Source organism: Anabrus simplex, chromosome 1, assembly GCF_040414725.1.
Source record: "Anabrus simplex isolate iqAnaSimp1 chromosome 1, ASM4041472v1, whole genome shotgun sequence".
Classification (NCBI taxonomy): domain Eukaryota; kingdom Metazoa; phylum Arthropoda; class Insecta; order Orthoptera; family Tettigoniidae; genus Anabrus; species Anabrus simplex.
Genome location: NC_090265.1, coordinates 132,123,462 through 132,147,136, shown reverse-complemented (window position 1 = coordinate 132,147,136; position 23,675 = coordinate 132,123,462). Strand labels below are relative to the sequence as shown.

The window sequence follows — 23,675 nt, the reverse complement described above, 5'->3', positions numbered from 1 at the left end:
CCCTATGGTTGATTGTGCATTCTGAACATTATTTCAACTTTCTATTATTAGACACATGAAGTGGAGTACACACACAAAAAAGAAACAAATCCAGAGGTGTCGACTTTGAGGGAGCAAGGCATTTTCTACCCTCCCAAAAGTTATTTGCTTTTATCTATGGTAATGATGCTATAGAATAACAGACAGAAGTTTTGTTACACATTACTCATAAAACTGCTTATACATCTGTTTACCTAGATTAGTACCCTTTCGTAATAACAATCCTCAATGCAAAACATAAGTAAAAGCATGATGTTAATATGCATGTTCATGGAGTGACAGTACTTCATTGGGACAACTGCGAGTACCTAGGTGTTAATATAAGGAATGATCTTCACTGGGCTGATCACATTAATGAGGTTGTAAAGAAAGATTATAGATATCTTCATATGATTATGAGGGTATTTAAGAGTTGTAGTAAGGTTGTAAGACCTCAATTAGAGTATGGTTCCTGTGTATGGGAGTCACACCGGGATTACTAGATACAAGAACTGGAAAAGATCCAAAGGAGAGCAGCACATTTTGTTTTTTGTGAAAAAATGAAATGACATATGGCTTTTAGTGTTGGGAGTGTCCGAGGACATGTTCGGCCCATCAAGTGCAGGACTTTTGATTCGACGCCCGTAGGCGACCTGCGCGTCGTGATGAAGATGAAATGATGATGAAGACGACACATACACCCAGCCCTCGAGCCAGCGAAATTAACCAATGATGGTTAAAATTCCATACCCTGTCAGGAATCGAACCCGGGACCCCTGTGACCAAAGGACAGCACGCTAACCATTTACCCATGGAGCCGGACGTTTTTGGTAATTTTTGACAAAAGAGTGGTGTTATGAAAATGTTGCAATCTTTGGGCTGGGAAGACTTGGAAGTAAGGAGATGAACTGCTCGACTAAGTGGTATGTTCTGAGCTGAAAGTGGAGAGAAGGTGTGGAATGCAGTAGTAGACAAATAAGCTTGAATGGAACTTTTAAATGTAGAAAAGATTATAATATGAATAAAAAGTTGGAATTCAAGTGCACAAATTGGGGCAAATATTCATTTATAAACAAGAAAAATGCAAAGTCATCTCAGTACAGGCCATGAAGGCCTTGGAGGGGTGGAAGGTAAAGGCTTCCACTATCTGTAACCTCGCCACTTGACGGAGTAGAGTGGTTGGCTTTACGCCCGGCCGCCTTTGCCCCCTGGAATTAATCTGGTACTAATTTTTGGTGTAGGCTGAGTGAACCTCAAGGCCATGTGCACCTCCAGAAGTGGAAATCTCATTTCTTAAATTTTACGACTTCCTGACGTTGATTCGAACCCACGTCCTTCCGGGCGAACCGAACACGCCTTTACCGCCTTGGCCAGGCAGTCAGGAATTAGGGACTGGAATAATGTATCAAGGGAAATATGAGATAACATTCCAAGTTTGTTGAAAAAGTATAATAATAGGCTATGGAAACAACTAATAGGGAATCTACCAGCTTGGTGACAGCCCTAAATGCTGATCATTGATTATGATTGATGAAGACCAAGAGACAAAACTGAGCCACTTGATACAAAATAAAAACAATGAATTTCTTCAGAGTGTAAATTGGCTAAGCAACATTTTATAAATAATCAGGCACTTAATAACTTGCTATGCAGTTGGTGATTGATCTAAGAAGAGAGCTGACCTTAGTCCTTCTTATGGTGAAAGAAATCAGGTATTTCATTCAAAACTTGAATTTATATGCTATACGTTCATGACAATATCTCGAAATAACAATTTGGCGGTTGATCAAGTCATGCATAACACTATCCATTGTACAGTTAGCATTTTAAACTATGAAATGAAGTGTGAAAGTTAATATTTCATCATTTCTATTTCAGTGGTGCACTGTTATAACAAATGTTACATACATTTAAAGCTCAACTGTTGGTGAAGATGTATGACATAAGACAAGTATTTTTATTCTTACCTAACAATGTCTTTTTTGGAATGTAGGAAATCAACTGGCCAACCACAAGATAGGCTATGGCAGATGCCAAGCCAATAATCAGTGTATTCTGGAATGCCAATGGGTCCACATCTGAATTACAACTGCTTACAGGAGGCAAACCATCACTACTATTGTCAAAAATATTGTAGTGTGTCATTCCATCCACTACATCACTTATAATTGCTGTGATGTTCTCCAGCAGATATTCAGGAGGAAATATTGCAGTTTCGTTTGTTGCATCCATCTGTTGGACTATCATGAACTGAGTGTAGTTTTCTGCAAGAGGAACCACTGCATTGTCATCCACAAGAGTAAGCTGGTTCAGAGCATTAATGGCAGTGCACACTGTTGCTGTCTCATTAGGATGTAGAATTAGATACTGTCCCAAGCGGTTGAACAGGTCAGGGATCCATAGCAAAAAGCCATTGGAACTGGAAACAGAGAATACACAGTCTAAGTAATATTCTCTATGTACTTAAATACAGGGTCTTTATTTATGCCTGGCAGGGACTTTATCGCTCAAACTTGGCCGCCAATGACAGACCGCTACCGGCCGCTGGCGCGCACGGTTTCTGGCACTTCTGCAGTTATTGAGAGCTGAGCTCCGAGACAGTAGGGTGTTCAATGAAGCTACTGCGTACTGTATGTCGTATTGTATAGTGTTTTATTGTGATTGTGTATAGTGCTGTAATGTATGTGAAATATTCATTACGTGAACGTGTATATCTGCACAATACTTACATTAAGTGCAGAAAATCGTGCGCTAGGACAAGACAAAAGTTTCGAGCGAAATTTCCAGGGAGACCCATTCCTATCAATCGGACAATAAAACAACTGGCCAAGAGATTCAAACCTACAGGTTCAGTAAACAATAAAAGTAGACATAAAGGTCATTATCTTCTTATTGAAATGTGTTTGGTACGAGGATCGTAAGTAGCCCAGATTTAACGGCATGTGATTTTTATTTGTGGGGAATGTTAAAAAAGGTAGTTTATGGGAACAACACTCACACACTAGCTGAACTTAAAGACAATATAAGAGCTGCAATTGCATCCATCAGTGCTGAAGAACTTGGTAAAGTAATCGAAAACTTCATTAGGAGATGCCAATTATGTTTGGCAGTACATGGGGAACATTTTCAGCATAAACTGTAAAAATGGTGAGTAAAATGCATAATAAATGCATGATAATGATTTTTGAGCATAAACTGTAAACATGGTGAGTAAAATGCATGATAATAATTTTGAGCACCGTATTCTGCTGTACATACGCACGCGCGGTAACCGGCAACTGAACCGTCACTGGCGGCCAAGGTCGAGCGGGAAAGTCCCTGCCAAGCATAAATAAAGACCCTGTGTTATAATAAAGCATACCGAATTCAAGATCTAAGCAGGCATCATTTCTTTATTTTTGGTAAGTGTATATTACATATCAAATGTAAATAAAACATTAATGAAACAAGTTTAAAAATCCCTCAAGTTTTACAGTAGCTGATGTTGCCATCTTCATGAGTTTGTTCCTTACTCTTCATGTCTGTTCCTAGATGTATGCCTTTCACAAAATTGACATATGGTAAGGATTGAAAAACACGCAGAGGAGGCCCACTTAGCTTAATGATCATGAACATACCCACTGTCTTCATTTGAAGAGAATCTCTTGTTGTAGAAAGAAGGTGTATCAGGTACAAGTGATGCTCACATTCAGCATTAGAAATGAGAATGCTGTTGATGGTGTTTATTAACTGCAATAGTGTAGCAGACATTTTCTTATCTGCCAGTAATTCATGGAAACCTCTAACTTCCTAACATTCTAGAATTGTTAGCCTCTTACACAATACAATACAATCAATACTGATCTGCATTTAGGGCAGTCCCCCAGGTGGCAGATTCCCTATCCGTTGCTTTCCTAGCCTTTTCCTAAATGATTTCAAAGAAATTGGAAATTTATTGAACATATCCCTTGGTAAGTTATTCCAATCCTTAACTCCCCTTCCTATAAATGAATATTTGCCCCAGTTTGTCCTCTTGAATTCCAACTTTATCTTCATATTGTGATCTTTCCTACTTTTATAAACACGATTCAAACTTATTCGTCTACTAATATCATTCCACGCCATCTCTCCGCTGACAGCTCAGAACATACCACTTAGTCGAGCAGCTCTTCTTCTTTATCTCAATTCTTCCCAACCCAAACATTGCAACATTTTTGTAACTCTACTCTTTTGTCGGAAATCACTCAGAACAAATCGAGCTGCTTTTCTTTGGATTTTTTCCAGTTCTTGAATCAGGTAATCCTGGTGAGGGTCCCATACACTGGAACCATACTCTAGTTGGGGTCTTACCAGAGACTTATATGCACTCTCCTTTACATCCTTACTACAACCCCTAAACACCCTCATAACCATGTGAAGAGATCGGTACCCTTTATTTACAATCCCATTTATGTGATTACCCCAATGAAGATCTTTCCTTATATTAACACCTAGATACTTACAATGATCCCCAAAAGGAACTTTCACCCCATCAACACAGTAATTAAAACTGAGAGGACTTTTCCTATTTGTGAAACTCACAACCTGACTTTTAACCCCGTTTATCAACATACCATTGCCTGCTGTCCATCTCACAACATTTTCGAGGTCACGTTGTAGTTGCTCACAATCTTGTAACTTATTTATCACTCTATAGAGAATAACATAATCCGCAAAAAGCCTTACCTCCGATTCCACTCCTTTACTCATATCATTTATATATATATAAGAAAACATAAAGGTCCGATAACACTGCCCTGAGGAACTCCCCTCTCAACTATTACAGGGTCAGACAAAGCTTCACCTACTCTAACTCTCTGAGATCTATTTTCTAGAAATATAGCAACCCATTCAGTCACTCTTTTGTCTAGTCCAATTGCACTCATTTTTGCCAGTAGTCTCCCATGATCCACCCTATCAAATGCTTTAGACAGGTCAATCACGATACAGTCCATTTGACCTCCAGAATCCAAGACTATATCTTGCTGGAATTCTACAAGTTGAGCTTCAGTGGAATAACCTTTCCTAAAACCGAATTGCCTTCTATCGAACCAGTTATTAATTTCACAAACATGTCTAATATAATCAGAAAGAATGCCTTCCCAAAGCTTACATACAATGCATGTCAAACTTACTGGCCTGTAATTTTCAGCTTTATGTCTATCACCCTTTCCTTTATACACAGGGACTACTATAGCAACTCTCCATTCATCTGGTATAGCTCCTCCAACCAAACAATAATCAAATAAGTACTTCAGATATGGTACTATATCCCAACCCATTGTCTTTAGTATATCCCCAGAAATCTGATCAATTCCAGCCGCTTTTCTAGTTTTCAACTTCTGTATCTTATTGTAAATGTCATTGTTATCATATGTAAATTTTAATACTTCTTTAACATTAGTCACCTCCTCTATCTGGACATTATCCTTGTAACCAACAATCTTTACAAACTGCTGACTGAATACTTCTGCCTTTTGAAGATCCTCACATACACACTCTCCTTGTTCATTAATTATTCCTGGAATGTCCTTCTTGAAACCTGTTTCTGCCTTAAAGTACCTATACATACTCTTCCATTTTTCACAAAAATTTGTATGACTGCCAATTACGCTTGCCATCATGTTATCCTTAGCTGCCTTCTTTGCTAGATTCAATTTCCTAGTAAGTTCCTTCAATTTCTCCTTACTTCCACAGTCATTTCTAACTCTATTTCTTTCCAATCTGCACCTCCTTCTTAGTCTCTTTATTTCTCTATTATAATAAGGTGGGTCTTTACCATTCCTTACCACCTTTAAAGGTACAAACCTGTTTTCGCATTCCTCAACAATTTCTTTAAACCCATCCCAGAGTCTGTTTACATTTTTATTTACTGTTTTCCACCGATCATAGTTACTTTTTAGAAACTGCCTCATGCCTGCTTTATCAGCCATATGGTACTGCCTAACAGTCCTACTTTTAAGACCTTCCTTTCTATCACATTTATTTTTAACTACCACATAAACAGCTTCATGATCACTAATACCATCTATTACTTCAGTTTCCCTATAGAGCTCATCTGGTTTTATCAGCACGACATCCAGGATATTTTTCCCTCTGGTTGGTTCCATCACTTTCTGAATCAGCTGTCCTTCCCATATTAACTTATTTGCCATTTGTTGGTCATGCTTCCTGTCGTTCGCATTTCCTTCCCAATTTACATCTGGCAAATTCAGATCTCCCGCTACAATCACATTTCTTTCCACATCATTTCCCACATAGCTGACTATCCTATCAAATAATTCCGAATCCGCGTCAGTGCTACCCTTTCCCGATATGTACACTCCAAATATATCAAGTTGCCTATTATCTTTAGAAATGAGCCTTACACCTAGAATTTCATGTGTCTCATCTTTAACTTTTTCGTAGCTTACAAATTCTTCTTTCACCAGAATGAACACTCCCCCTCCCACCATTCCTATCCTATCTCTACGATACACACTCCAGTGCGGTGAGAAAATTTCTGCATCCATTATATCATTTCTCAGCCATGATTCAACTCCTATTACAATATCTGGTAAATATATATCTATTAAATTACTTAATTCTATTCCTTTCTTTACAATACTTCTACAGTTCAACACTAACAATTTTATGTCATACCTACTTGATTTCCAGTTCCCTGTTCCCTTATCACCGCTCCCTAGGCCATCCCGTTTCCCTGAATGTACCTCCCTATTACCCTTCCAAACAAATTTCCTAACTTATACGTACCACTGCGGTTTAAATGAAGGCCATCCGAGCGCAGATCCCTATCTCATACCCACCCATTAGGATCTAGAAATTTCACTCCCAATTTCCCACATACCCACTCCATAGTCTCATTTAAATCCCAAATCACCCTCCAGTCAGTATCCCTCCTACACAGTATTCCACTAATAACAATCTCTGCTTTCTTAAACTTCACCCGTGCTGCATTTACCAGATCCCACACATCTCCAACTATCTTGGTACTTATATCAGCTTGTCTTACGTTGTTGGTACCAACGTGAAAGTCCACTTCAGTCTCACAGAAGACAACATTCCTCTCACCACTGTCTGGCCAATGTTCTGGAGACAGGACTTTCATCCATTTAAATTTGCATCTCTTCAGTAGGTAGAAGATGGTTTTCCAATGGTTGTTTCAAACATTTATAAAATTGAAGTCCTAACAATTTAACAGAATGTGTTCTGGACCATTGCGGCTGTAAAAAAGCCCTGGTTACAACTAAAGCTCTATTAACTTTATCAAGTACACTCAATATTCAGGAAGAAGTACTGCACTTTGGTTTCTTGTGTCCATCTTCTGTACTATAATGAAATGAGTGTATTTTCTGCTAGATAAACCATTTAGTTGTCTCCCACAAAATTGATCTGGGTCAGAGTAGTAATGGCTGTGCATGCTGTTGCAGTCTCATTAGGATGTATCCTTCTGTTCTCATAAAAATATAACAAAACACTCTAGATGTGCTCCATGACAAAATTTCTCATCAAGCTCTCTATCAGAAAAAGAGAATGTAGACTTAAAAATAATATTAAAAATCTGTACCAAATGTTTTGGCTCAGTGTTCCAAGTTCTGTAAAATCATTTAAGAAAAGACTAGGTAAACATCTGATAGGGAATCTGCCATCTGGGTGACAGCTCTAAATGCAGATCAATGATTGATTGATTGATTGATTGATTGATTGATTGATTGATTGATTGATATTAGTATGTTATTAATCATTTTCCCTTTTTATGGAGAGTCCTAACTTCTGGTACTATCATCAAATGACACATAAGAGCTAGTGATTAGGTGTTGAATTCAATACACTAAAAAGAAATATTGTATTTTCACACATAATTAACACCCCTGCATAATTTGCACACCCCAATTTTTTGGGTTCAAAGTGGGGGAAAAGAAATGTTTGTTTGTGTATTTGACGCACTCACTTTCTCTATTTATCGCATTGTTCAGGATGCATTTTGAAATAAAGTTGCCAAGTACCAACCTTCGTATTGCAAAACTTTGCATTCCAAATACCTTGCAACTTCCTGTTATCATCCATTAGAAAATATGACTGGCTACTACACTACTTTAGTTCAGTGAGTGAATTAGTGCAGACCTGGCTAGTGATGTTCTATTCTAGTCTGGTACAGAAATATTTTATGAGTGTTTTGGGTACACACATGTTTTGTGATTGTAAAATTGTTTGTTAGTCCACAATGAACAAGTGGTCAAGTACTACTGCATCATATAAAAGCGTGGGGATCAGTTATGCCGAAATATATTGGAATAAGGCAGCGGCAGAATATTCAGTGCCTGAGTGTAATGTTCGCTATTGGCAGAGACAGAAAGCTGCACTTCAAGTGACCAACAAATCTCACAAAGCAGTGTGCAGCTCAAAAAGTGGCAAGTTTCCACAAGTAGAGAGGATCTACGAAAATATACGATTTTGTTATGCAATGACGGATGTGCTGTTTCCCCACCGAATGATGTATTTTAAAGGATGAGAAATGAACTTTCTCTTTGAAAAAGAACAGCATTATGCCAAAGAATACTAAATTATTTCAACAAAACAGTCACTGATTCTCTTCACTTTGTGATTGGGAAGCAGAAAGTGAAAATATATCTGCTTTCCCAAATAGGAGACGCAGATCAGACGCCAATCAGTTTTGATATGCCACAAAGTCAAAAAATTGATAAGAAAAAGATATCAATAATAATAAATAATGTTATTTGCTTTACGTCCCGCTAACTACTCTTTTACGGTCTTCGGAGACGCCAATGTGCCGGAATTTTGTCCCGCAGGAGTTCTTTTACGTGCCAGTAAATCTACCACATGAGACTGACGTATTTGAGCACTTTCAAATACCACCGGGCTGAGCCAGGATCGAACCTGCCAAGTTGGGGTCAGAAGGCCAGCGCCTCAACCGTCTGAGCCACTCAGCCCGACAAGAAAGATATATCAAGTGTTATCGTACACACTACTGGAAGCGAGAAAAACCAATAACAGCTGATGGCAGAAGCTTGCACCTTACGTTGTTGTGAAACAAAAAAATGCGATAGTAAAATTTCCGCGAGGGATCCATGTTTGTATCCAAGAAAAGGGTAGATGGACGCATCACTCATACAAGATTGTATACAAGTGGTTTGGAGAAATCAAGCGGGGTTTCTCCTTTAATGTCCAGCCCCCCTCATGCTGAACAGTTTTTTGTGGCCACCTGGTGGAAGATACTAAGAAATTATTTGAAACCATGAAAACCAACTTGGCAGTGATTCTTGGTGGTTAGTACTTCAACTGATCGACATTTCAGTGTATAAACCATTCAAGGACAATTTATGAAAGCTATCAGTACTGGATGATGGAAAGCAGGCACGAACTTACTCCAACAGGCAAGATTCGGAAACCATTGGTGGAACTCCTTTCTGAGTGTATATTGCACATTTGACACATGATTTCATCAAAGATGATTGAAAAGAGCTTCAATCAAATGGGAATCTTGAATACATTAGATGAGACTGAAGATAACTTCTTATGGGGAGATGGTGATAGTAGCAGCAATTCTTCCTGCAGTGCTGGTAGCGATGTCAAAGACTGTAATATAGATGTTGATTCCCATAGGGAACCTGAAATATTTGTATTATCTGATGGCCAGGCAGGCAGAAATTTTTTGAAAATGAGACAAAGTCTCTTAAAGTGCACTGGCATTGCCGGTGGCTCCAAGTAGCCTACGCAGTGGCCTCCACCGTATGCGCTAGCCATGTCTCTTGGTAGGTGTGCTATTTACCAACTGATGAGCCCAACTTAGCATACTGGGATGAAAGGCTGGCAACCAGGAATTAGTTAACTGGAAAATTTATAATGTCCAATAACGGACCAACTATACTGGTCGAAGAATATAGCGTATAAAAGTCCTTTTTGCCGCTATGTCATTATTACTTATGTGATTGATACTTTAGCTAATTCATATTTATTTTGCTTCAGGTCGTATTACAAGCCCATAGTTTAAACCAGTATGTTCGACTTGGCTGATGTGTGGCCTACCTTAATTGACTGTTCCGAAGAAAACATATTGTAATTTTAGGCCAAATAACGATAACTGCAAATGAGTTCAACCAATTTTGTGTATAGTATATTTGATGTATCTTTTAAATATAAATAAATGGTAAATACAAATTTTGTATATCCATGAATAATTTACACACCCAAAATTTTTGTATTTTTAGTCAAAAAATGTGTTAATTATGTGAGAAAATATGGTAATACCGAACTACTCAGAAAATCTATTTTGAAAGTGCTACCTGGCATAAAGACCAAACTGAATAAAACAGGCCACAACTGTGGTGAGGATGTAGGGAGGCCGGAAGATGGGCTTTGTCTGGTACCACATGTGTTTCATTATTGCCAATGGAGAGCTGGACTCTGCTGCATAAATGGTCTGAGCATCAAGTTTGAGAGCCTTCACCTATATAAACACAAGTTTGGTATTAATATTTCATCTAAAGAATAATATACATACACAAGTACATACAATACATACATCTTCATTATAGACTGCTTATACCTTTCAGCATTCAGTCTGCAAGCCTCTATGAATTAACAAAAGACTTCTACACTCTTACATTTCCAACCAGATCTGTGGCCTCATTTAGTTCCAGACCTCTTATCATTAAATCATTAAAAAAGAGACTAACCATCATCACCTTGGTCTCCCTCTACTTCCCTTACCTTCCATGGCCAAGTTCATTATTCTCCTCCATTTGCTTCAAACGACCCCTCCATCAAAACCAGTGAGGTGGCCGTGCCGTTAGTATCATGCAGCTGTCAGCTTGTATTTGGGAGATAATGGATTGGAATCCCACCGTCCGTAGCCCTAAAAATGGTTTTCCATGGATTCCTATTTTTACACCAGGCAAATGCTGGGGCTGTATCTTAATTAAGGCCACAGACACTTCCTTCCCAATCCTAGACTTTTCTCAGCCTTGCATCACTGAAAACCTTCAATGTGTTAGTGCGACATTAAACCACTAGGAAAGAAAATGTTTATACGTACAGCTTCATCCACTGAGTTTATTTCTAACTGAGCCTTTATCTCCTAGTTCCAGGTACCCCCGTGCCATTCTTCCCACCTGTTTGTACAAGCAATTATTCTAGCTACTTTCATGTCTGTTACTTCTAACTTATGAATAAGATATCCCGAGTCTACCCAACTTTCACTCCCTTACATCAAAGTCAGTCTGAAAACAGGCCAATGTAAAGATAATTTCATCCAAGAACGCGCTTCTTTCTTACAGAATACCATTGTTCACAACTGCAAGCTCACTGCATTAGCTTGAAATGATCTGCCTGTTCCAGTTGTGTATTCCTAACCTGACATTCAATTGTCTTAGGTTTTTTTCCTACCTACATCATAGACTTGGCGCATACTGAAAATCTTGTCCTGGCAGCTTCCCTGAGGTCTGAAACCATACTAGTTTTAATCTAACTTGTTCTCCACCACTGATTGCCCTCTCCTTTCCAAACTGCCTGTAAACACCTTGCCTGGTACACTGATCAACAAAATACTTTGATAACTGTTTCAATCCTTTCTGTTCCCTTTCTTATAAAAAAGTGCAATTCTTGCCTTCATCCAGTCAGCAGGTAACTTACTTGTATTCCATACTAATCCTATTAATCTATGAAGCCATTTTACCCCTGCATTGCCACTATATTTCACCATTTGAGATCCAATTTCATTTACTCCTGCTGCTTTATGACAATGAAGTTTATTTACCTTCCTTTCCTCTTAATCAAGCATAAATTCACAGCCGATGTTGTTCTCCTGCCCATGAACTCCATTGTTTGGGACTTGAAGAGACAGATTTCCTTTTATGTTAAGAAGTTTTTCAAAATATTCCTTCCATCTGTCCAATGATTCCTTGGGATCCAGAGTGAGTTGACCTCTTTTACCCAAAACACTATTCATTCCCCTTTTCCCTCCATTTGTAAGATTCTTTTTTTTACTGTCCAGAAAGATTTCCCTGCTGCTTGACCAAGCCTTTCCAGGTTATTACCAAAATCTTCTCACAATTTCTTCTTGGACTCTACAATGATTTATTGCGCTCTGTTTCTTTCATCTCGGTACCACAGGGTTGTCCTTACTTTTCAACTTTCAAATTTCTCTCCCCCCCCACCTCTAGCTTTTTTTTTTTTTTTTCATTTAGTTATATGAAGAATGTTAACACCTATTTCATTGAAATCAAAGGTAAGGAACTCATGCCGCAGTGGTCAGAAAGTTGCATTAGTCACTACATGTCAACTTTTCCCTACACATATGTGCTCGACTGTTATCTACAGTCAGTTGAGTGTCATCTTGTATTCGGTAATGCTGTAAATATTTATTAACATCCTGGCGAGTACTTTAAGAAGTAGGCACACAGTTATTTATTTAGCTGAAGTTAAACACAAAATCAGTGGACATAAATTACCATCTAATCGACAGGTTTTGTCAGTCTTATTTTACAACATACGTGAGATTAAACTCACCATCAGTAAAAGTGCTAATGTAGTCGTAGATGAATGTGTAATATTTTGGGAGAAGACTAGGATTTCCACAAAAGCTTTATCTCACTGCACAAAAATAATTATAGATCTGCATTCAGAGTTGTACAATCTGCAAAAGAGTGCCCATAGAATGACAATTTTTCATAAAGAATGAGAGTATAGGTATATTGCAAATCTAAATAATCTTTTTGATGTTGCCTATGCTAATATTTTGAACACGATAAAAATAGAAGAGCATGAACTTTGTTATTACCGGTACAACAAAGAGAGCCTGGCCATAGAGGTTATCTTGAAGGGAAATTGGTGATGAAAGAAGAAAGGGCAAAGATTAGAGTTATAAAAGAGGAGGAATATGAAGATAAAGGGTGAAACCAGTTCACAGTTTCTGGAGATTACTCTGATTCATCTCATGAATCAATTGAAGTGAGTGACTCTGATGGTAAACAGCACAATCATCCACAAGCTCAACTTCAATTTTTGGTTGTGTTGCAACTGTAGATGGAAGGAAGGCAAATTCAGGAAAGGGAAAGAAATGTGGAAGTACTTTATGGAATTATGCAAGAACCTTGTTTATCCAGATTAAGCAGGACTGGAAATGATCCAGATTATCAAAAATGCAGATAATCTGGAAAAACTAAAAAAACAAATAGAGTACATGTTATATATTATATTAACATAAGTTGTACAGTACCGGTAATACCTTTCTTCAACTGTACCAAAAATATAAGATAATTTTTCTTACATTTACGACTCTGTTTTATGCACTAAAATAATGTGTGAGCTTTATCAGTTTTACATTTGTATAGCATTTGCATGCAGCATGATCACAAAGATGTTTTCTTAACATCAGTTCTGCCGGTATGGTTTCAGTCTGGGATTCTAAATAGGCCATCAGTTTGGCCAGCTGCATTGTTGCATCTCCATGAGTTTCTTCTGACAGAGTACCGATTTCATCTTCCAATTCACCATCACTCTCGTCACTACCTGCTGAGGAACAAGAGGCAGTAATTTATTCATCTGTCATTATGCTGCAGCCTGAATTACAGTCATTTTTCAACCAGTCATTTACGTCGTTCACATCTACGTCCGAGCATCCAGGAATGCGTGCAAATGTGTCAAGGAACTCATAAGAGTCCACGGTTCCTCATTCTCAAATCCAGGCAAATGCTGGGACGGTACCTTTGATAGACCATGGCCACCTTACTTCCAATTCCTGTCCTTAACTATCCTCGGCGGAAAGAGATTTAAAAAGAATCGACCCCATAAAAGAAATACTGTACAAGTAAAACTAAATGTTTATTATTTTTGATCTGGATAAGCCGGAGATCCAGATTAATGAGGGATGGATAAACAAGGTTCTTGTGTACTCTGCAAGTATTTTTAATAGCCTCCCAGAAGACATAAGAGAGACATGCACATTGTTTACTTTTAAGCATAAACTAGTTAACTACCTCATCAGACACTGTATATAATTTAGATTACATCTGCTGTGTAATTGAATAAGTAAACTGCACCATTAAGAGCTTAGGCTCAGGTGCTCCTTGAATGAATAAAAAGCTCGGAGAAACATCAAAATTAGTAGCTGTTTTTGACAGATGCCAGTTAAGTCAGAGAGATGCTGTATTTGTCCTTGAAGCTACAACTGAATTCTTGGGACATAATATTGTTGAAATAACAATTGTAGTTCAGTTCAAAGATATTGAGACCATATCAGAAAGAAACAGGCAGAAAATATGAAATATTTGTTTAAAGAGAAGACAGTAAGTTGGTACCCAGTGTTAAATGTCAGGGATTCGAGAACTGAAAGACTACCAATCATCACAACTTATGCCAATCAGAAGCAATGAATTGGTGTGCCTGCAGTACCGAAGTCTAGTGGGGGAAAAAAACAATAATGAGCAGTTTGGAATGCCATAAAACTTTGGGGACTGGACATGAAAGCTCACATTTTTTGTTGCCACACCACGACATCCAACATAGGTCATTTCAGTGGAGCTATAACTTTGCTGGAACAGTTAACAAGAAAAGATATTGTTCTCTTGTTGTCATCACATGTACGGGGTAGTATTACAAAATGTGCTCAAAAATGAGTTACCCCAAGTGGCAGTTAGTCCCGATGAAACATTTTTCAAAAAGCTTGTAGAAAAGCTCATTAATTATGAAGATGGGCATGAACATTTACAAGAGGCTTTCAGTGGTCTCAAAATTGAAAAAGCGCTTATATTTTTCCAAAAACTACTGAAAGAAGAACACATGAAAAATTATTACCGTGAAATCATTGAACTATGCATCATATCTATGGGGGCAACTGTGGACTTGAAGTAAGGCCTCCTGAAGCTTTGTATCATGCAAGATGGATGGCCAAAGGAATTTATTCACTGAAGATGTTCCTATTTTGTTCTCAGCCTTTGCTTAGTGTCAATGAATGGGATGGCCTAAAGAACATTTGCTTATTTGGAGTGAAAGTATATGCAAAGTGGTGTTTTCTGAGTTCATCAGCAATTGGAGCACCTTACAATAACTTGCGCTTTTGGAAAGAGTTAAAACAATATGAAAAATTAAATACAAGGGTTCCTTCAAGTGCTCTAAAGAAGATCTGTCAGCACTTATGGTATTTAAATGAAGAGATTTGCATGGTATCACTTTTTGATGACAAGATTGTTAACAATGAAACAAAAACAAGTATGGTTAGAAATATGAAGCAGGAAACCTTGTGAACTAAAAAAAAGTACACTCTTAATTTAGTGCAATAAAAAACTTATGGGTAAGTTTTCCTTGAGTAGATAATTCTGTAAATTTAAATTTAGCACTTTTACGTGAGTTATTGAGAATATATCAAAATCTATGTTAACAGATTACATTTTAATCTCTTTATTATCATTTCAGGTAAGGAATTGATGAGTTCATTTCAGTCAAGAGTTTGGACTTGTTAGAATAGATTTACCTTTCTTAAATATGGATCCTGCTTCTTGGGATGTCAAAGTGACTATGAAAAATCTTAAGTAGAGAGAGCAATGAAGTTAATGAAAGATTACATTGGACTCTTAAACAGCCAATGAAGAACAATGAGAATTTATTTGGTGCAGAATTAAATCCTCTCATAACTGGTTAGCATTTAAAACTGCTCAAATGTGTCAATATGTTTAGTAGCATATGAAAGAGATCCTTTTAGGGAAAAATTCTGAAGCTAAGACTAATGGTAGTAAGGGACATTCAATACAAAGAAGAAATGTTATCATCAATTGGTATAAAATAGCATTCATTCAATGGCCTGTTAGTAACTTCTAGAATTGTAAAGTGTTGAAAGATACGACAATAGTCTGCAATTCACAAATGCCTTGCCATGATCATATATACAAACTCTTATAGGTATTATTTCTTCATGTATTCAATAATGGGCTGCCTAGCCAATGTGGTAAAGGCATGCTCGGTTCACCCACAAGGACATCAGTTTGATTCCCTGTTTGGAAGATGAAAAATTTACTAAACAAGATTTCCACTTCTGGAGGTGTACATGCCCCTGAGATTTACTCTGCCTACACCAAAAATGAGTACCAGGTTGAACCATATCATCATATGCTTCATCGGCAAATTTTAAGCGTGATAGAACACTGTGGACTTATTGCGCAATATGGCTTTGTGTGAGAGTCTGTTTGGAAGACGGTTAGATACCTGACCACGCTAGCATAAGGGGAGTGGCCAGTGGATGGCTTCAGACAACGAGTTTTGTTTAAATTGGAACGTGGTTTCTGGAAACCACCGCAGTACTCTTTGTCCAGCCAGTTTCGAAATCCGCCAATCACGAGCTAGTAGGAGGACTCTGCGAACTGCCGAACCGCTTTAGCAGGATAACCAACCCTCTAACTGCATCTTTGAAACAGTTTAATTTATGATAATAATCTGTCATTTCGCCAATATTCCACAGTTCTAATGTGTCCAGACGGACAAGTGTAATTTTTCTGATGCCTGAGAATATATTTGATGGCTACTTAAGACCTAGATGTCATTTCGCATTATCAACGGCTTCTCATTCAAACTAAACCACCGCTCAACAGACTTTCTATTCTTCAGAAGGGCGTTCCGGCTGTTGAAAAACTGGAAGAGTCTTTATAACTGCTAGTAACAAGGGAGCGACACCTCATTCTGTGTCTGAATTTTGTGCCGGTTGGTCGATCGCCCGCTGAAGACCATACTTATTAGAGGACGCTTTGTTCTGATATACAAGAACTGAGCCAGTGATACGTGTTCAAGATAACACAGTTAATAATTGTGATCAACTGTGGCACAATGTATGTGCAGTATATTAATTCGATCTGGGAGTGATCAGTATATATATATAATAACAATTCGCGGGCGCAATCAGGGAACTCTCGTATTTGTGTGTTGCGTTGCCGTGCCAAGGACTCTTCACATCCGGGCCGAATTGCCCTTAAATTAATGGTGAGCGGGATGAACTAATTTTTCACTTGCAGGTCGTAGTCAATTAATGCCCAAGCATTAAGGGCATGATCTTACATACGTGTATGACTAGCGGCGAAGAAACGGTGCCTAATTCAACTGTTTACAGGGGCCACATCAATCAGCGCTATGGAGCCCGCGCCGAGCATCGATGGAGCAACTTCCCACATCCTGAAGACTGAGATGACCATGGCCTAAGTTCGCGATGATGCCAGTGGCCATGTATTCATCATGGGTGATCAAGCCGGTGCAAGATAAGCTCTTTGTCATTTTTTAGCATGCCTGGGTAATAGTTGCACACTGGTTTAGATCATATGTGTATAAATAATTTAAAGTTAATTGTCAGCCAGAGGGCACAGTGGTTTTCCAATTCAATTTACTGTAATTACGTCCTGGACTGATGCATGCCTTTTTTTCCTTTTTATTTTTTGTTAGTTTAGATGGGTTTGAGGGTATGCCAGTGTAGTTATAGGACTGTTGTGTTATGTTTTTCAGTGTATTCCATTTGTGGTCAGTATGCAAGCTCTGATTGTCATTTACAGAGGCTATACACCGTTGATGATATATGGGAGATCAGATTACAGTTGTAGTTTTATCATACATATTTTTTATTCATGCATGGAATTTCAGATGTGATATCCAGAAGCCAAGTCGCGGAAAGTCAACGTTGTGTAATTAGGGTCATTACTATTCAGGGAAAGCATGACTGACAGTCTTATAGAACAGCTGAATGGCCGAATAAGATGCCAGATGTGCACGTATAGATGGAGGAATGTTTAACCTGGGGCTGGTTATGCAAGTCATGAGAATTCATGAGGGAGTTCATGTATATTTTAGGGGATGCTATATTGAGACATTTGAATTGAGGCTGGAATTGCCGTAGTCATGATATGAGGAGGGCGAGAACCCATATACTGCTGAGTGCAAGGCCCAAGTTGGTCTCGAGATTTATTGTATGCGATGTATGTATTCAAATGAAAGAGGCTAAGCCCTTGTTGATGTGTGTTTAATCTGCGAATTGAGATCACAGGTCATTTTACGCAGAAAGCAGTAACAGTGTTGTGAATTTAGCCTTGTCTTCATAAGAGAGTTTGTAGGTATACGCACCCCGTGTCTTGAGAAGTCAGGTGTACCGCCCCAAAGGCCATGCTTTGTTGAAGGCTTGTCAGACCGTTATGTGTGTGTCTCCCAAGACAATTAGGAAGTTACAGGTAACAGCTGTTTGCGACAGTGTAAGTGATCCTTAAGGGATTGCCCTTGCGTCTGACTCATGGACGTAACCCATGTACCGGCCTGTTGAGCAGGATCCTGCTGACCACATGTGGAGCGTTTATGCATATTTCATGTTTCATATTTCATTATTTTACAGGTTCCATACTCCTACTTTATTTACATGTGGTCTCATGTCTGTCTGGTTTGATCGATGACATGGGTGTGATGATGTTTGCTGATTGTTTGTTTGTGTTTGTTTTGTTTCCTTTGTATATGTGTCGATGTGATCAGCATTGCTTTAGGTTAATTTTTTTCTGTGTTGTTTTATTGGCTCGATAGCCAATTAGATGGTCGCTGGCCTCGATGCCATCCAATTGCTATGTGGGCAGCTACATACTTAGAATTTGTGTAATCATAAGTTGCAGCTCAGGGATGAATTGAATTGATCTTGTTACTGATATGTAAACATGTATAGTTTGGATCGGTTACTAGTGTCTTTAACTATCTACCACGGTCACGTATAGACACTTTTCGTAGCGCATCCCATAAGGGAATTATGACATTGAAGTGAAGCTTGCGTCGACTTAATTTAAAACGTTTTCATCCAAAGTCAATCCCAAGTCATGTTTTTCTTTGTAGGGCTGAGTCCCTAGTGTATATATTTTGTATTTAACATGGACATGTGCGGGCCACATATTTTACGTTGATTTTATGTGGCCAACAGGCTTAGTGTTTATATATATATTTCATGTCGTAAGTGAATGAGTTAATGTCTTTAATAAATCCATTGTACCCCCATTTCTCTGTCTTATTCACGTAGTCTATGTACCTGAATTCCTGTCATGTACCTTTGGCATATTGCTCATGACGAGTTTTGAATTTAGTTTTGCCCATATCTATTTTTTTCGAACGGTAACCACGTCTCTGCCGTGACTAGCCCGGGATATTATGAAGAAGGGTACGGTACAAGGTCAATTCCCGGGAACAAAGGCAGCCAGTTATAGGGCTAACTACTATATCCAGCTTTATGCCTAGGCTATGGATAGTGGAAGCCTTTACAGTGGTGGCCGCCCTATGAGGTCATAGGGTTATGTGCCTTCCCAATAAACATTAATATTGTAATATTTACTTCTCAATATATTACTGTGTACACAGGAGGAGACAGTTTTAATCTCATAACGAATGTGACTATTACTTGTAAACTGCAAAATCTGGCTCAGGATAGAGCGTAAAATCATATATATCAGTTCCTGGTCACAACCTCCATGTGACCATAGAGCATACGTTTAAAGTACATGGTCTCCAAACATTGCTGCTGGCTGTGTTTCTTGGGGAAGCGGCCTGCTCTAATGGGAGAGCCTCGATCACAAGCAAATTGTGACTGAGAAAGGTAGCAGGTGTTCTATGGATAAAAAAATGCTTTGCAATTCACTGACTTGTATTTCTGAATGTGCTATTGTAGAAAATAACACTGCAACCATACCAGTTACTACTGTGGAAATAAAAAGGTGTTTGTTTACATACATTAAAAATAAAGAAATTCCTGAACTCCGCCATTGTCCGGTCCCAAGTCCGGAATGAGAAAGGAGGAGGGTTTGCTGGTCTGGCACCCAGCTGTAAAATTGCCAACGCCGAGTGTTGGGCGGCGGGAAATAACCTGACTCCCTAAGGGGGCCAACGGCTTCGGGCGAATGAGCCCCTTTGGGTGGGGTGATGGTCCCCACAGTGGAGGAAATGCCACTGGAATTCATTATGCAGCGTCTGTTCTCCAGGTTAGGGGCGGCTGCACAAGGCGTCTGTACTCCAGAGGAGCGGCCTCATTATCACCTCACTGGATCACATCCAGAGTTGTAATTCGGGACCTAGTCCCACACAGGTGACACCTTGACAGTCAACCATGGAAGGTCTTTTAAGGAATACTCCACCGGCTGAACCAAGAGTTCAGAGAAGGCAGCATTCGGATACGGTGGGCTGCCACCTGAAAGATACCGTGAAGTCGGAGGCACGGAAATACCCCAGTACTACATACACGAATGAGACAAAATTAAGAATCAAACCAAAGCAGATAACATACTTCTCTACACACAACATAAACTCACTCATGCAAACCGGTAAACTAAAAGTGATCACCGACATAATGGACCAACACAAAATTCTTATCATGGGATTACAGGAAATTAGAAACACTGACCAGGATGCCTTGGAATCTCAAGGGTACAGACTTTATAAAAGTATACCCGGGAAGAGAGTGATGAAGAATGTCCCACAATTTGGAACAGGATTTTTGGTCAGCCTTAAAATAATAAACTCAGTTCAAGAATTCAGATCACAGTCTCCACGACTCTCAACGCTCACCTTAAAGGCATCTAATAAAATCTATACTATAATAAATGCCCATGCTCCCACTAATGATAAAAACAACTCCTCAAAAGACCAGGAGGAAACAGGAGAATTTTGGGACCTATTGGACCAGACCATAGATAACATCCCCAAACACCATATAAAATTATTAATAGGCGACTTCAACGCTCAACTAGGCAGAGAAAGAAAATACCGTGACATCATCGGAAAATGGCCAGCACACAAGAAAACAAATAAAAATGGAGAGAGACTAGTTGATCTGTGTAGAAACCATAATTTAATCTCAAAATCTACATGTTTTAAGAGGAAACCTCAAAAACTCAAAACATGGAAACACCCTGACTACACTAAAGGAGAATGGCAACTGGACCACGTCTGCATGGACAAATACCACCACAAAGAGATCTATAACGTCAAAGTCCTCCGAGGAATAGACACAGGTTCAGATCACTACGTAGTTAAAATTAAAATTAAACTCACTCCCCAGAGGAGACAACAAAAGCAAGCCCTTAAAACTAAAAGAAAAATAGATCCTACCCAGCTAATCAACAACAAAAATTACCAGAAAGCAACTGAAAAAATAAAAATCACAGACAAACTTGAAGACTTAGTACACAACCTTAAACAAATTGCAGAAGACGTAGCTCCAATTAAACCACGTAAAAAACACCAATGGTGGAACAGTGAATGTGATGAAACAGTGGAGAAAAGACATCAGGCATGGCTATTACATCAGTCCCAAAAGACAGAAATATCCTATCAAAAGCTAGTAAAACAGAGAAAAGAAACTACCCAAGTCTTAAGAAGAATAAAAAGACAACATCATAAGGACACCCTGCAGTTAATTGAAGAACAGTTCAGTAAAACTAAATCAAGGGACTACTACAAAACCTTCAGAAAGCAGCTCCAAAAATATGAACCCCCGACCCTACTGATGAAGGATGAAGATGGTAAGCTGGCCCATAACAATAAAGACAATGCAGAAATTCTGGCTAAACATTTCAACAAGCTTTTAAATTGTGAGGAACCTACAGAACTCCTTCATTTGGACACCAACACCCCGATAAAAACATCACCAGAAAACATCAATCCCCCCACAATAAAGGAAGTCTACCAGGCTCTGAATAAATTAAAAAACTACAAAGCGCCAGGAGAAGATCAGACCTTTGCGGAAATCTGGAAATATGCAGGAAACTCAGCAAAAGTTGCCCTCCATCAACAACTTGTCTCTATCTGGATTAAAGAAGAACTACCAGAACACTGGACAACAGCCCTCATTCATCCTCTGCACAAAAAAGGGGACAAAACCGACCCTAATAACTACAGGGGAATCTCTCTCCTAGATATAACATACAAAATATTTTCAATAATCATCCTTAATAGGATAAGTTTACAACTTGAGAAAGAACTAGGAGAATATCAAGGAGGTTTCAGACCCTGGAGGAGCTGTCCTGATCAGATCATGAGTCTTAAGTTGATAATGGACTATAACAGGAGAAGAAACAGAGATATGGTGATAACATTTGTAGATTTCAAGAAAGCTTATGATTGCATCCATAGAGAATCTCTGTTTAAAATTTTAAGACACCTTGGACTACACCCCAAATTAATAAACATGATAAAATTGACTCTCACCAATACCAAGTCAAAAGTGAAGTTTAGGGGTGAAACATCAGAGACATTTGAAATTAAAACTGGACTACGGCAGGGAGATGGGCTCTCACCACTATTATTTAACTGTGCTCTAGAAATGGTAATGAGGGAATGGTTTAGAAAATGTCCCCCCAAAATAAAGATTGGCCGAAAAATCAAAACAAATTGCCTGGGTTTTGCTGACGATTTAGCATTACTAGCAGTGGACATAAAAGAAGCAAAAACCCAGATATCAGAACTTCAAAACATTGCAAATAAAATTGGCCTCAAAATATCATTTGAAAAAACAGAAATTATGCCCCAAAAACCAACACAGCTAAAAGAAGTCACCATAAATGGTAATAAAATCAAAATAGTAACTCAGTTTAAATATCTTGGAGAAGTAATAACACATAACTTAAATGAAAAAATCTCAATCCAAGTAAGAACAAATAGATTAGCTAAAGCACAAAAATTAACATGGGATATCTACAAAAAGAAATGTCTATCAATAAATACAAAAATAAAACACTACAACACAGTTATAAAACCGGAAGCTACATATGCAGCAGAAACACTCTTTTACCTGAATAAACAATCAAAGACTGACAGACTTCAGAAAATTGAAAGGAGGATTGGAAGAACCTGTATCAACAAAAAATATCAGAAAGATGGACAGTGGCGGTTAATACCTAACAAAGTCGTGTACAAAGAGCTAGAACCCATTACAGATACTATGCGTAAGAGGAGACTGGGATTCTTTGGACATATCATGAGGATGCAGGACTCGAGACTTCTGAAACAACTAGTACAACACAATCTCGTCTCAAAAAATACCACAACAGGATGTAAATGGATCAGAGAAGTAAGAGAGGATCTGAAGGAAATAGGCCTTACAACAGAAGACACCAAAAATAAGATAAAATTGAATACAAAACTCAAGAATACAAACCTCCGCTTTACCCTTACACAAAACAAACCAACAACACGCACATTTTCAACTGAGGAAAGGGCACGAAGATCGGAGCGTCTGAAGAAGTACTGGGAGGACCGCAAAGCCCGAACAATCCCTTCAAAGAGACCTGAACGACGGACTGACTAAAGTGATCCTATGTGGTCATAAAAGAAGAAGAAGAAGAAGAAGAAGAAAGAAATTCCTGAGGAGTGCAATGGTAATTGAGAGATAAATGTGCGCTGGCAATAATGGAGAGATTTTCTACAGCTAAAGAAGGGTGAATCTGACATATTGTCTTTGCATGTTTATATTTGCATAAGCATTTTAGACTTATGTTATCTGTGCCTGTATATAAGCTATAACATGACCTCCCTATATAAAACTTCACAAGCTGCCATTGATTCTACTCTTCCACAAGTCTACATAGCTTGTATGGAGATGCGTTTGCATGTGTTCAATAACACTGCTACTGTAA

At 38.5% G+C, this 23,675-nt stretch overlaps 1 protein-coding gene across 2 annotated transcripts in view; it reads right to left on the bottom strand.

Annotated features, from left to right (window-relative positions):
• LOC136862903 (synaptic vesicle glycoprotein 2B) overlaps positions 1–23,675 on the bottom strand; it is a 143,051-nt gene that overhangs the window by 57,321 nt on the left and 62,055 nt on the right. For both annotated transcript variants that reach the window (XM_068225736.1, XM_067139186.2), the window contains exons 8-9: positions 10,341–10,504; positions 1,986–2,437 (exon numbers count right to left, since the gene is read on the bottom strand). In XM_068225736.1, coding sequence (XP_068081837.1) covers positions 1,986–2,437; positions 10,341–10,504 — 616 coding nt within the window. The remainder of the gene's footprint in view (positions 1–1,985; positions 2,438–10,340; positions 10,505–23,675) is intronic.